Genomic DNA, 12,329 nt, shown 5'->3' on the forward strand with positions numbered 1-12,329 from the left:
ATCTATATATATATATATATATATATATATATATATATATATATATATATATATATATATATATACGTGGCCTTTTATCTAGACAACCATCTTTTGTAGTCCTCCAATATTAGCGTTTACCCCAAAGAGTATAAATTGAATGAGTGCGTAGATTATCTTCGAACTTCTCAGTGCACATTTGTAAATTAGCGGGTTTACTCTTTCGTACATCCACACGTACATTACGCTCAAGCGGTTCCTTTACCTTTCCAAAATTGCTTTATAAAGATATCTGGTTGAGGCCATTCACAATAGAGCAGTCCATTTGATAAGCAACTATAGACATCACTGCAGTGTTACACAAATATAAACATTACTTTAACTGAAAACCATAAGATTCTCGCCATGGATGACTCTGCTTGTCTTGTTTCGCAAGTACGTTGACTATGCAGCGACGTGCTTCTGCTTTAGTCGCACCGGAACTTGTATGGGCACGCTTCAAGAATAAGCAGAGTTTCAAGCGTATTTCTCCTAGGGCAGACGCGTTCAACTCATCTGCTTTGGCACTTTTTATTTCCTGTCGAATAATCTTCCTGCCCTCATTGGTGAAGAGTTCAACCATCATACAATCGGCGAGAAACAATGGCCTGATGATACCAGGTATCACTTTATTGCGCACTTCCCTTAATTTGATGCAAATGCTATCAGTGCTCGTCTCATTTCCGCCCTTGTAGTTTTTGTGGTTGTTGTTGTGGCTGTGATAATGTTTTGGTACAGTGGGGGGGGACAACTTGCCCTATCGTTTGTACACTTCTTTCTATTGTGCAGCCTTTACCGTATGTTCCATTCAGGGATTGTAAGGCATGCTGTATATATATATATCAACACATCTACGTCAAGAAACCAAGCTCTTTCTTTGATAAAGCCTAAAGCCACAGAAGGCATACTAACGCATATATCTCCTGTCCATGCTACTTCGGTAGCTTCTACAATTTCCCTAGTCGGGCTGCTGCCGTGTGGGTGCGCAAGAACTGTCTCTGCACAGGAAAAATGAAGGACAGCCACATAATTCCTGCAAGAACATAATTCCTGCAAGTAGACCACAAAGCTTGCGTTGAAGGAAATATTCTGTATCGTTTCGTTTATAATGGACTGCTCAAGGAAGCAATCCAGTGCGCGAACGCGAACGCCCACCGGCGCGCACTAGTGAACCAATGTCAACCACTTGACCAACACTTCAACCTTCTAGCCAAGTTGTGCGTGGGTGACGAGCGCGACGCAGTGCGAACGCAACCGTTTGCAACGCGCGCAGCGCCAATAAAATGACTAGAAAAGCGTGCGCCCAGTATGTGCATTAGATAAGGGGTACTGCGGAAAGTGAACGCTATGGGCAACTTTCACTCGCGCCCACCTGTAAGACGCGCACTCGGACGCGTTCTCGGGGGAATGGTGGCGGGTCCTCGGGACCGCCTCTTCTTATCGCTACCGCGGCCGGAGTGGGCCGAGCTCTTTGTCCACCATGGAGTGGCCGCGGCGAACAAGTGTGGCCTAACGAAGACTGCTTCCTATGCGGTCGCTATATAAGCGAGAAGCAGTGGTTCACCCTGCACCAGACGTCAGGGAAGCTGCCCAACTGGCTAACATGGCCAAGAAGCTGGGCCCGGTATTGATGACAGGTAAGAGCCACGGAGATTGAGACGTGTCACAGATGTCTCAGTCAGACGCGCTAGGAAGAATAACTTTGTTTAAAGCACGAACGCGACCCTCTCAAAGGGATAATTTCAGTACGTGAGTAGAAGGATTTGCAGCCGCCTCGTAACTAATGTGTAAGACCTTCAGCTTTCGAAGAAATTGTACCGTGATTCGTAAGTAATGTGAGACTGCAGAGGAGGAATGTTTTTCTTTTTTTTAATCGTCATCGGTTTCTTCCTGGCTTACTATTCGGAGTTTTACAATTGGCTGAAAAGACGTACTCTCAAATGCTGTCAAAGTGGTCTAGCCTCCTTAGACTCAGCAAAATCCTAGTGAGGCGACGCCTTTTAGAGGCAGCTCTCGTTGTCAATCGCCCTGTTAAGAACCTCAAAAATTACTTCCTTAGTCAGATGGAACGCCCACATGCTCACATCAACGTCTTCTTGTTTGTTGAAAAATATTCCATTCTTTTTTTGTCATTTTGTTAATGTAAAAGCATCGTTTCGTTTCGTACACACATAGATACCTTTTTAATATCACGGGGAGGTTACTTCCGACTGCTCTTCGTCCTAGATTGCCATGCCACCTCGTGGCATTTCACGTGTGCTACACATTCAGTTTTTTTCGTCAGTGACGACGTAGCGACGTGTCCGGCACTAAGTATCAGTCTTCTCAAACAGCAGTAACGAAAGAAACATTACGGGCCTGATTTATTGTCGCCTATGTGGAGCTTTATGTTACATACGGGTATATTAGCTTAGTAGTTCCGGTTTAATTACGGTAAAATAATGAAAGCCACTCTCTACGGGTGTAGAAACTGAGCCTGAGGAGGCTAATCAGCACTTGCGCTGGTCTGTAGAGTGGACGAAGATAGTATTAGTTGAGAAAGAGATAGTCTTAGTGTTATATAAGCACTTAATCTCACGCTATCATATGATAAGCCTGCCGGTTTCGAGTCGAATCGCTTTGCGCTACGTTCGCCACTTATGCCGCAATTACTGGGTTACATGAGCTGGGATATCCTGAACGATACCGCTAGAATTTGAATTAGTTATGGGGTTTTACGTGCCTAAACCACGATTCGATTATGAGGCATGGTGTAGTGGGGGACTCCGGATTAATTTTGACCCCCAGGGGATCTTTAACGTGCCAACCATGAGCGAGATACGGGCGTTTTTGCATTTCGCCCCTATCGGAATGCGTCCCGCCGTAGTTGCTCAGTGGCTATGATGTTGGGCTGCTGAGCACGGGGTCACGGGATCGAATCCTGTCCACGGCGGCCGCATTTCGATGGGGGCGAAATGCGAAAACACCCGTGTACTTAGATTTAGGTGCACGTTAAAGAACCCCAGGTGGTCGAAATTGCCGGAGTCCTTCACTATGGCGAGCCTCGTAATCAGAAAAGTGGTTTTGGCACGTAAAATCCCATAATTTAATTTTAATCGAAATGTGACCGCCGCGGCCGGGATTTGCGCCACACCATTGCGGATTAGCGCAACACCATAGCCGCTAAGCCACCGCAGCCGGTGACCGCTAGAATTTTCTTTTTTTTTTTTTTGGGGGGGGGGGGGGTTCTGATGAAAGCGGTGCCATGTTTTAGTAATCAGTGTGAAAGCATGAGGACCAAGCCCGTCTGTTAAAATTTTCTTTGTAGCTTCAGGCAAATGGGCTTAGAACGCTTAACGATCAATGACATCACATGGGAAATAATATAGCCTCGCTCCTATTGAATATAGCGACCAGAAGTAAGTAATCTATTTTGAAAGCTTGATAGCCGAGTAAAAATTGTTAATTTGGGTCATAGTATAATTGAACCACTGCAATTAGGTGCAATTACCGTTGTAGTTTTGTCGGAGAGGAAGAGCTCGGCGGCAGAGTTCAGTTAATGATGTGTGGAGCTGACAGAGTGGTTATCTTGTTGATATGACACTCAAACTACATAGGCCCCACAACAAATTCTTAACATTGTCTTAACAAAGTCTTAACGTTAAGTTTCATGCCTCCGGAAAAATTGCGCTTAATCGGTTGCACTTATCACAACCCAAGAAACCACCGAGCTTCATTATATTCCCATTTTTTTTCTAGGAGACAGTAGTACTAGCCGCTAAGAGCCAGTCCTACAAACATCCCATGAATCTATTATTGAGGCTGAAAAGCAGAGCTGCTTTGCGATCTCTTTTCTGCGCTAACACATTTCAGTGTTGCTCGACTCAGCCCGAGGCAGTTCGAAGCTTGTTGACTCTCCAACACATATTGGGCAAATATATCTGGCTACTTTGTTCAAAAAACGTTTGCCAATCTACTTTATCCGATACAGCTAGGCGCAAGATGGGTTTTTTTTCCTATGATACAGATCGCCAAATCTAGTGATTGCAGCGGTGATCCAAAGAAACAGTGTGCAAAACGGTGGACGCTCTGCGGCTACGCTGTCAATAGCAAGCTTTAGAAATTACGTACCCAAGCTACTTAACGTACGCAATACCCCAAACTCTACTAATGCTCCTTTTGCGCCCTTTTGTGCTCTCTTCGTGCTCCTTTCTACGCCCTGTCGTTCGCGTCCCCCAATGCTCGGGTACACTAATCTAAAGCTGTCCAACACAGGGGCTTTTTATTCCTACGGTGAGAACACAGTGCGGCAAGCGTAACGCTTTTGAGCCTGTGCTTGTGAATGTATTTCTCGTGAAATCAGGATCCCTCCTCCCTTCGCGTATCGGTACGATTACACAAGAGGACGTCGACAAAGACATTAGGTAATTGCTGCTTGGCCATTGCTGTAAATAACATGCCATGCATTCGCAGATTAAATGTGATAGTACAGCCACAATAAGTTACATTCACCGGAGTAGGTTTAGAGTATCAGAGAAAAAAATTAACGCTATATAAGAACAATCTGATCCCGCTTTAGGAGGATGTCAAATTTGTTGGTCCTCACTTTACAAACGATTCTGCACCAAAGTCAGTATGTAGCTGAGTAAGCAATATCTCGTTATGCTCATTTTCCTCTACTGAATATAGGGGTCATGAAAAGGCTGCATAGGTTCAATGTTCCTTACGAGCCACTTCTGTTTTCGCGCTGGAGGACCTGGCCCTTTTCGCCTCACATGTGACTGCATTTCACGTGACGTGCGAGTGAGATTATATGTCGCTGATCGCGAGATATCCCACGTGAGAAAGCCTTCATTTGGGGTGTTGACATTCTGCAAGACAAAAAAAGCAAATGTTAAGTCCGCGCTCCTGATGTCTCCCAGCCTCACTGGAAAAGCCTAAATACATGTAGGTGCATGTTCCGGCGAGGATTACCTCTGAAATTCGCTGTGAGGAGAAGCAATACGTGAACTGTATCTTCGAGGGAAGAGAAGGATTTGGTTTTTCACAAAGGACTGTAGCTTGCACGGACGTTCACCTGTTTCACGTGGCGTGAGGCTGTTCATTACCATCGTAAAGCGCTTTCACTTCGAAATCGGCTTTGAGTTTACTACGTTTTTCTCGGGTGCGAAGTCACAAGCAGTTGGACTCCATACCGGTTTGGTTTCAAGTCCCGCTTTATCAGTTTCTATATTTATGGTACCGGAACATAGGCAACGAGCACTGTTAAGTGGATATGTGAAAACAGTCTATGTAGCTTAAGCTGTGCTTCTTAGACTGAAAAAGAAGAAAAATAAGAGCTTTGGTAGGCAAAAAATCGCCATTGAATCGTAACAAAAACAAGTAGAAGCATAATGGCAGGAGCGAACCGTCCTTGCAATCACACTTTCCTATATTTTCGGAACAAACATTGCCAATACTCCTCTCAGAGTTCAAATTATCATTGCTTAAGGTTTGTTCTCTGGTTTGATCTTCATTTAAGTGGCAGAAAGAAAGGTTGTCTAAGAGAAGAATGGTAGGCTGCGCATGAGGTGCATTTCTCGAACCAGTTACTCTCTTCCAAGAAGAGATGGATACGATAACTTACAGTGAGGAGAGAAGAAAGGGGAAAAATATCCGACGATATTATTTACGCAAAATGCAGAGTCAAGACTACCACTCCTAAATAATCAACCGCTCTTATAAATCCGTTAAGTGAATTCATTCCTTGCGTGGCAGTGTGTCTTGTTAAGGTAAAGAACCGTATTTTCGAGGTTTCTCGGCGCTAGAATTATCCGTTAGATGAAAACGAATTTCACAAAGGCTTTCAACCAAAAAAAGAAGGACTGGGTAGTAAAATTGCAGGTAATGCGCATCTGTCGAAGTCTTTTGCACCAACTCAGTTTCCGAATATTGATGCAGAACTGAGAATAGGGCAGATATTATTGCTTGGTAGGAAAGTCTGTTGTTGTAAGTGGGAGCATGTTATTTGGGGAATTAGAGAATAACAGCGTTTTAGATTTTCTTGGGACCTACACGGTGACACTGAAACGCTTACGACGTCATCGGGCTTCCAACAAGAACGGTAACGTTGCCAAGTGGTTGCAATGTGGAATTGTATCTTTATGTTTTTTCTCTAACGAACAGCTGCAGCTACACCTAACTTCGCATTTCACTGTATTTCTGCCGCGCTGTGCTTCTAGCTATACGCACTGCCTGCCTTGGTCAAAAGTGCGTGGCTGTACCAGTTTGTTGCGGGAGGTTTGAACGATGTCACGCGCAAGGGAAGAATGGACGCTATGACGCTCGACATGAAAATGTCTCTCCTGATTACATGATATTCATAGATAGGCTAGGGAGCCTGTGGGTAGAAATATCTTGAAATCTGGCGATGGTACATTTTCCAAATTGTAACAATAGAGAGGCCACTGCCATTTGCATGATGGATTTTTGCGGCATCGCATTCTTTGCCGGCTTCATCTCCTCCAACGTGTTTCCTGACTCACGTCCTCCAAAGTTTTTGTGTATTCGTATGCCCACTGCACAAATGTATGTTCACACAGCAGTAGGGTCCGTTCGGTTTAGTTCACACACATTCGCATTTATCCTCAGAAGGACCATTAGGTGCCCATTCATTGTAAGATCAAGAGAATGGTACCACATGGGGCAAAATCGTCACCGCGGGGTGCTTTTTTCGTCGCGATGATAGATTGGATTTTTTTAACGCTACTGCTCCACGAGGACCCCTGTAGCTGGAAAATTGAGGCTTGAGAAGAGCACATGAGATTATAATGAAGCAAGCGCCACAGGATCTTTAGGACACGCAAGGGGCAGCGTGGAGAACGAAATCTGGAAGTAGGGTGGTCCGTAAGTTAGCGTCGCCGAGGCCGGAGTGCACCATGGGGTGTTCGCATACAAGATTGACTGTCCGCGATAACGGACAGCCGACAAGCCCCAACCCGTGGACCAGTCCGGGCTTTTGCTTTGGTGCCCCCGTTGCCGCTTTCGCGACCTAGAGGCGCCGCCAATAATAAATATTGTGCAAGACATGCAGAAACACAGTGATTCGATGCAGTGGTCATGGCTCTGGAAGATTGAATATCTAGTGTACAACAATGGGCTGCTGTCAAACTTCCCTGATGCTTCGAGTAAACGTGTACACGGAGGTTGTTTGTGCGGTATCGCGAAGAATGCGTGCAGTAAGAGAAAGAATGGTGTAGAATGACATTCAGTTACGAGTCCAAGTGGTCTCTTATCGTGCAATGGAATAATGTACCGGTGAGGTTTTGCTCGTTTAAGAGCAAGCGAAATTCCCTGCGGGCCACTGTGGTCCTGCGCTACGAGCAACGCTTACTAAGCGTTGAGCGCGTTCAGGGGAATTTATTAAATGGCGTACAGGTGAGCTAATAATGCTTCATCTCCGGCTCTGCTGCCTTTATGTATGCCATAATTGCGCGGAGTTACCAGACAATTGAAATGCCGTTAGCTATGATGTCACAATACTTTGTAAAGTCTTCGTTGCGGTTGAATTCCAATGAAATTAGGGAGCCGAAGTTGGCTAAAATTTGCACTTAGCGAGTGAATGAGTTCGGGAACCGTTATGCTTGCAGCAACGTAGATGAAGTTGCTTCTAGTGCTCAAACATTGAGCCGTCACAAAGTACTTAGCCATGGGATAATAAAACAATCCTAGGTAAGAAAACATCCAGACAAAAACAAGATTTCGAAGAGCTGTGACGGCTAAATTTGCGTTTCAGAGTGGCAGCGCAGTGTCCTATTTTACGTAATTTACAGGTCCCTATGCCAGTGCATGAGATTTGTCGCCGAGGGAAGTGTGACGATCAACGAAGAATATATCTGGATTAAGTCATTAGCAAATCACCTCGCCCTTTGCAGCCACTCTGATCTTCCTCGGCAAAGTGTAAGTTTGAGGAATAATATGCTAAACATTAAAGTGAATTTCAATACTCAGGCACGGGAAGAAAACCACCTTTAATTCTGCAATAGTCAATTTATGCAACGAAAGTAGCGAACAAGAAATGCTACAGAGATTCTAACCAACTATCTACAATTGCGTGATCATTTTTTCGCTCGGCTGCTGCTTCACTTTTGCTCATTGTTTAGCTAGCTTTCACATGTCTACTCATCGCTACCAACCATCTATTATTACACTGTTGTACCGATCACATGTGATAACATTCCCAAGTGTGCATTTATTTTGCAGATATATTGTGTCAACTAAGCCAAAACGTGGTCCAACCTTTTTTTCTTTTTGAAACACCACACCTCCTTCATTTACCTTCTTTATTTTCCTGTTTTTTACCACCTTGACGCGGCGACGGCCACGTCACCGTCTTGTTTTTCTAATGCTGCTATTAATCTACTATCACACTATTATAACAATTACAGAAGTTAACTCCTTTATTTCCCTTTTTTTTCCGACCTTCACGCAGCGACGCCGACGTAACCAATCATTTCTCTACCACTGCCAGTCATCTACTATTACACAATTAACGGTTACATGTGTTAGCTTGACCAATTATGCATTTATTTCGGAGCTATATGGCGTGATGGGATCGACATATTTTGATGGGGTACTCGCCAAAGAATGCTTACGCCTTAAAACGCGGATTATAGAACAAAATTATTCAGCCGAAAAAAATGCTTTCGAGGGCACACGGTTGGTGCCCCCAGGTCATGACGGCACCTCAGCGATATCAGAAAACATTGTTTTGGGCAACCTGAGCATGAAAGTTTGCGTGCCGCGCATCCTAGGGAGCGAGGGTAACAGTTTTCACAAGCAAATGTGGTGATTTAAAGCCAGTAACTTTACGGCTCGAGACCTAAACCAGGTGTGTTCAGCTCCTGACCGGAATCGGCAACGGCGTGATGTAATGTATACGAATGGAGGCGCTCCTCACAACAAGCGCAGGCTACAGAGAGAGCTTCGCTGACGCGTCGGGCTAAAGAAAATGTTGATCCAAGCGCGCTTCTGTAATCGTTGAAATGTCGTGACATTTTTGTGGCCAGCGGATGGTACAAAGACGTTTTAGTTGAACACGCAAACTGTGCTAACAGCTCCTCGCCTGTGCTAGTTTTCCTCGGAGTATATAAGAAGCCTACACTTCGGCGATAAAAAGGAAGCTTTAGAAGAAGGCAGGAACCGCAAATGCAGCGATGGGCCGTGTCCTTGAATTGTTACAGACCTTTTCATCATATGGTATCAGTAAGTACCACTAAGAAGTAACTATTATCAGACATCATACAAGCACACATATACAGAAATTCCCTGAGTGCCACGAAACAGCTAAAGAGAGTTAGGAAAGCTACACTAATTTGCCAAAAATACATAAGCTTCTCAAATACTCGTCTCTCCATATTCACGTACAGTGGGCACAACGCCATAGCCCTGAAACTTTCGATGCAATGGCAGATAGCCAAGGACACCACAAGAAGAAAGATAGTTCTTTAACAATTTAGTTTTGGCGGAGTACTGCGGGAGGGAATGCGGCTTTTGGTGTCGTGTTGCTGGCGTTACTATTGATGACTGGTGCTGTCGGAGTCTACAGCAGGCTTGTTACTAAGAAATAAGAATAGGATTTGAATGGTTTGACAGCTTCATCAAAATTTTGTGACTTGGACGGCCGTTACAACATGACAGAGGCTGAGAACAAGCAATGTATATTCCTATTTCTCTGAAACAGCAAAAACATATTTGAGGGTCAAGCCGACACCAGTCCTTCCGTTTTCCTTCATGTTCCCCTGCCTCCCTATAGAAAAAAGGTCCTAGCACCAAAGAAGTGCAAATTCACCTAATGAGTTTTGTACTCCTAATGTTGCCCATAATTGGAGCAATTCATATAAACGAGTCTCAAACAAGCAATCGAGAGCCAACGCACACACAGGAGCTTACTTGAAACTCAGCTTTGATAACGCGGTTAGACAAATACTTTAGAACTAAGGGCGATGCGTACTTTTTTTTCGTTTTCATGTATTGCAAAGAGTAATCTTATGAAATGTATATGTTTATCCATCGCGAAGGTCACAACTTCCTTGTTATGAATTTTTTTTCATACTTATGCACAGCATCGTTCAAAAGCTGTTCACAGACTGTTGCACATTGTTAGGCGTATGCGCAATAATGAAACAAGGATGAAGACGATGTATGACACTTGTTGAAGAAAGAATTAAGATAACAGTTGTATGTACAAAAAAGTACGACATGTATCTAGAAACGTTTACGAATTCTGGAGCTCTTGTGTCAACGTGTGGCAGCTATTCTCGAGGACTGGCAAACAAACAAAAAAAAAAGAAACGGACATGCCCTCAATTGCACTTAATAAATGGGAAAATAAAAAAAGTAAGTGAAAGAAAGCGTGAAATACAATACATCATTCTTAAAATATTGGTGTACCTTGGAGGTATCTGTGGGGCAACACGAAATGTACACGTTTTATGTGTGAATCATAATAGGATATTCCCATTATAGAGCATTGCCGAAAGACAGACAGGCACCAAGTGGCACATACAGTATGGCTAAATAAAAACAAATGAAGTAAATCGAAGAATCCCCTAATATCATTAACCATTCTACTAAAGGATTCGTGTTGTAGAAATGACTGCCTGCCCACAATATACGCTCAGGCCTTAAGTAGAATGTTGTTATAGTAACTGTTATAATTATTATCAACATACTTGATCAGCATGCGAGGGCCTTATAAGCCACCACTCTGGCGGCTGCCTTTAACCTTTGTACATATATCCACCAATATATCCGCATAGACAGCGAACGGCCCAACAGCGCACGGCACCTAGCGCCCAAACAAACACATAGAAGCCGGGAAAGTAGGTAACGAAAGCTTCGCTGTAGCAACAAAACACGAATGCAATGACAGCTCACGCGTAACGCTTTTGCAGCGTCCTGTGGAATGCTGCTGCTACTGAGCGCACTGGTGCCCCAAGGAGAAGCATCCCGCGCCTGCAACGCCTGCGGACCGGAGTGCGTTACTGCGTGCGGGACCGCAATGTTCCGGGCCTGCTGTTTCAACTACAATCGCAAGCGGAGCGCCCCCTCCGCGGGCAGCTCCGGGTCAGAGATCCGGGAGATGGCGGCCTCCGGCGGCGGGTCTTCGAACCTCGACTCGACCGACAGCGTCACCTTTGAAAGCCGCGGCGAAGCGACAGATGGCGCTACCGGCAGCGGGATTCGCCAGGACGCCTGGGCGCTCTTTTGGATGCTGCCTGCGCGGCAGCGGCAAGCGGCGTTGTTTTAGTGCGGTGTGCACATGAAAAGCTGAATAAACAGGCCGGTCGAGAAATTGGTCTTGAGACGTTTCAGTCACAAAGGCGAACCATGCAGCACGCGAGTGGCCTCAAGAAACAATGATCCCTCTTCCCAGAAACCCGAACTACAAGCGAGTAAACTACAACTATTCCTTGAAATTATACGGCAAAATAATAATAAAATAAAGAACACGAAAAGTTAACTTGCCGCTTGTGGGAGCCGAACCCACAACCTCCGCATTTCGCGTCCGTTGCACCACCAATAGCGCTACCGCAACGGCTATCAATTCGTCCAGTAACTTGGGTATTTATGTTTACTGAATCCAGACCACGGAGTGTTAGCCAGCGCCACTCAGAGCCATGGGGAGCGGATGTGCAGCATCATTTCTTACTTGATGATGTCACGTAGCACGGGAACTTAGGAGATCTTGCGTGTGGCTAAAAATCCTCGTATGCTACCCAAGACATCGAGGCTGCCCCATTTACCAGGGCAAGGACGACAGCGCCACGCCGTAAAAGAAAAAAAAAAGAACAAGACAAAGAATCGGAGAAGCATTTATGACAGAGGTAAAATCGCGGAAGAAGTCACATCATATATATATATATATATATATATATATATATATAATGTTGGACTGGAGCACTTCAGTGCATGTCCTTACCCAGCATGGAGGAAGGAGTTGACGTTTCCGGGCTGTGGCTACCTTGTGGTAGCGGCCTTTTCCGACACGCCGTGCCCACGTTGCTGAGACCAAAACGCCTGTTACAATATATATATATATATATATATATATATATATATATATATATGTATATATATATATATATATATATATATATATATATATATATATATATATATATATATATATATATATATATATATATATATATATATATATATTTACATTTATAGGGTATTTATAAGGCATTCACTGGCATACAAGATGGAAGACAGCCCGCGCGACACCGGCGAGCGCCGTCGTCTTCTGTACTGTCGTCACCTTCGTCTTTGGCAGCGCTTCGTAACGT

The 12,329-nt window shown here is 44.4% G+C and overlaps 1 protein-coding gene across 1 annotated transcript; it reads left to right on the plus strand.

Annotated features, from left to right (window-relative positions):
- The first annotated feature begins 1,407 nt into the window (after positions 1-1,407).
- On the plus strand, positions 1,408-11,332 carry Trissin (trissin). Its single transcript, XM_050177679.3, has 2 exons — positions 1,408-1,655; positions 10,932-11,332. The coding sequence occupies exons 1-2, from the start codon at positions 1,547-1,549 to the stop codon at positions 11,285-11,287; spliced, it is 465 nt and encodes a 154-aa protein (XP_050033636.1). The 5' UTR covers positions 1,408-1,546; the 3' UTR covers positions 11,288-11,332.
- Positions 11,333-12,329: the final 997 nt, after the last annotated feature.

Source organism: Dermacentor andersoni, chromosome 5 (assembly GCF_023375885.2).
Source record: "Dermacentor andersoni chromosome 5, qqDerAnde1_hic_scaffold, whole genome shotgun sequence".
NCBI classification, from domain to species: domain Eukaryota; kingdom Metazoa; phylum Arthropoda; class Arachnida; order Ixodida; family Ixodidae; genus Dermacentor; species Dermacentor andersoni.

Excerpts from the sequence above, each read along its gene's own strand:
- Trissin (XM_050177679.3), top strand. The coding sequence starts at position 1,547 with ATGCGGTCGCTATATAAGCGAGAAGCAGTGGTTCACCCTGCACCAGAC. Across the intron at positions 1,656-10,931 it reads GGGCCCGGTATTGATGACAG|CGTCCTGTGGAATGCTGCTG; the intron begins GTAAGAGCCACG and ends ACGCTTTTGCAG.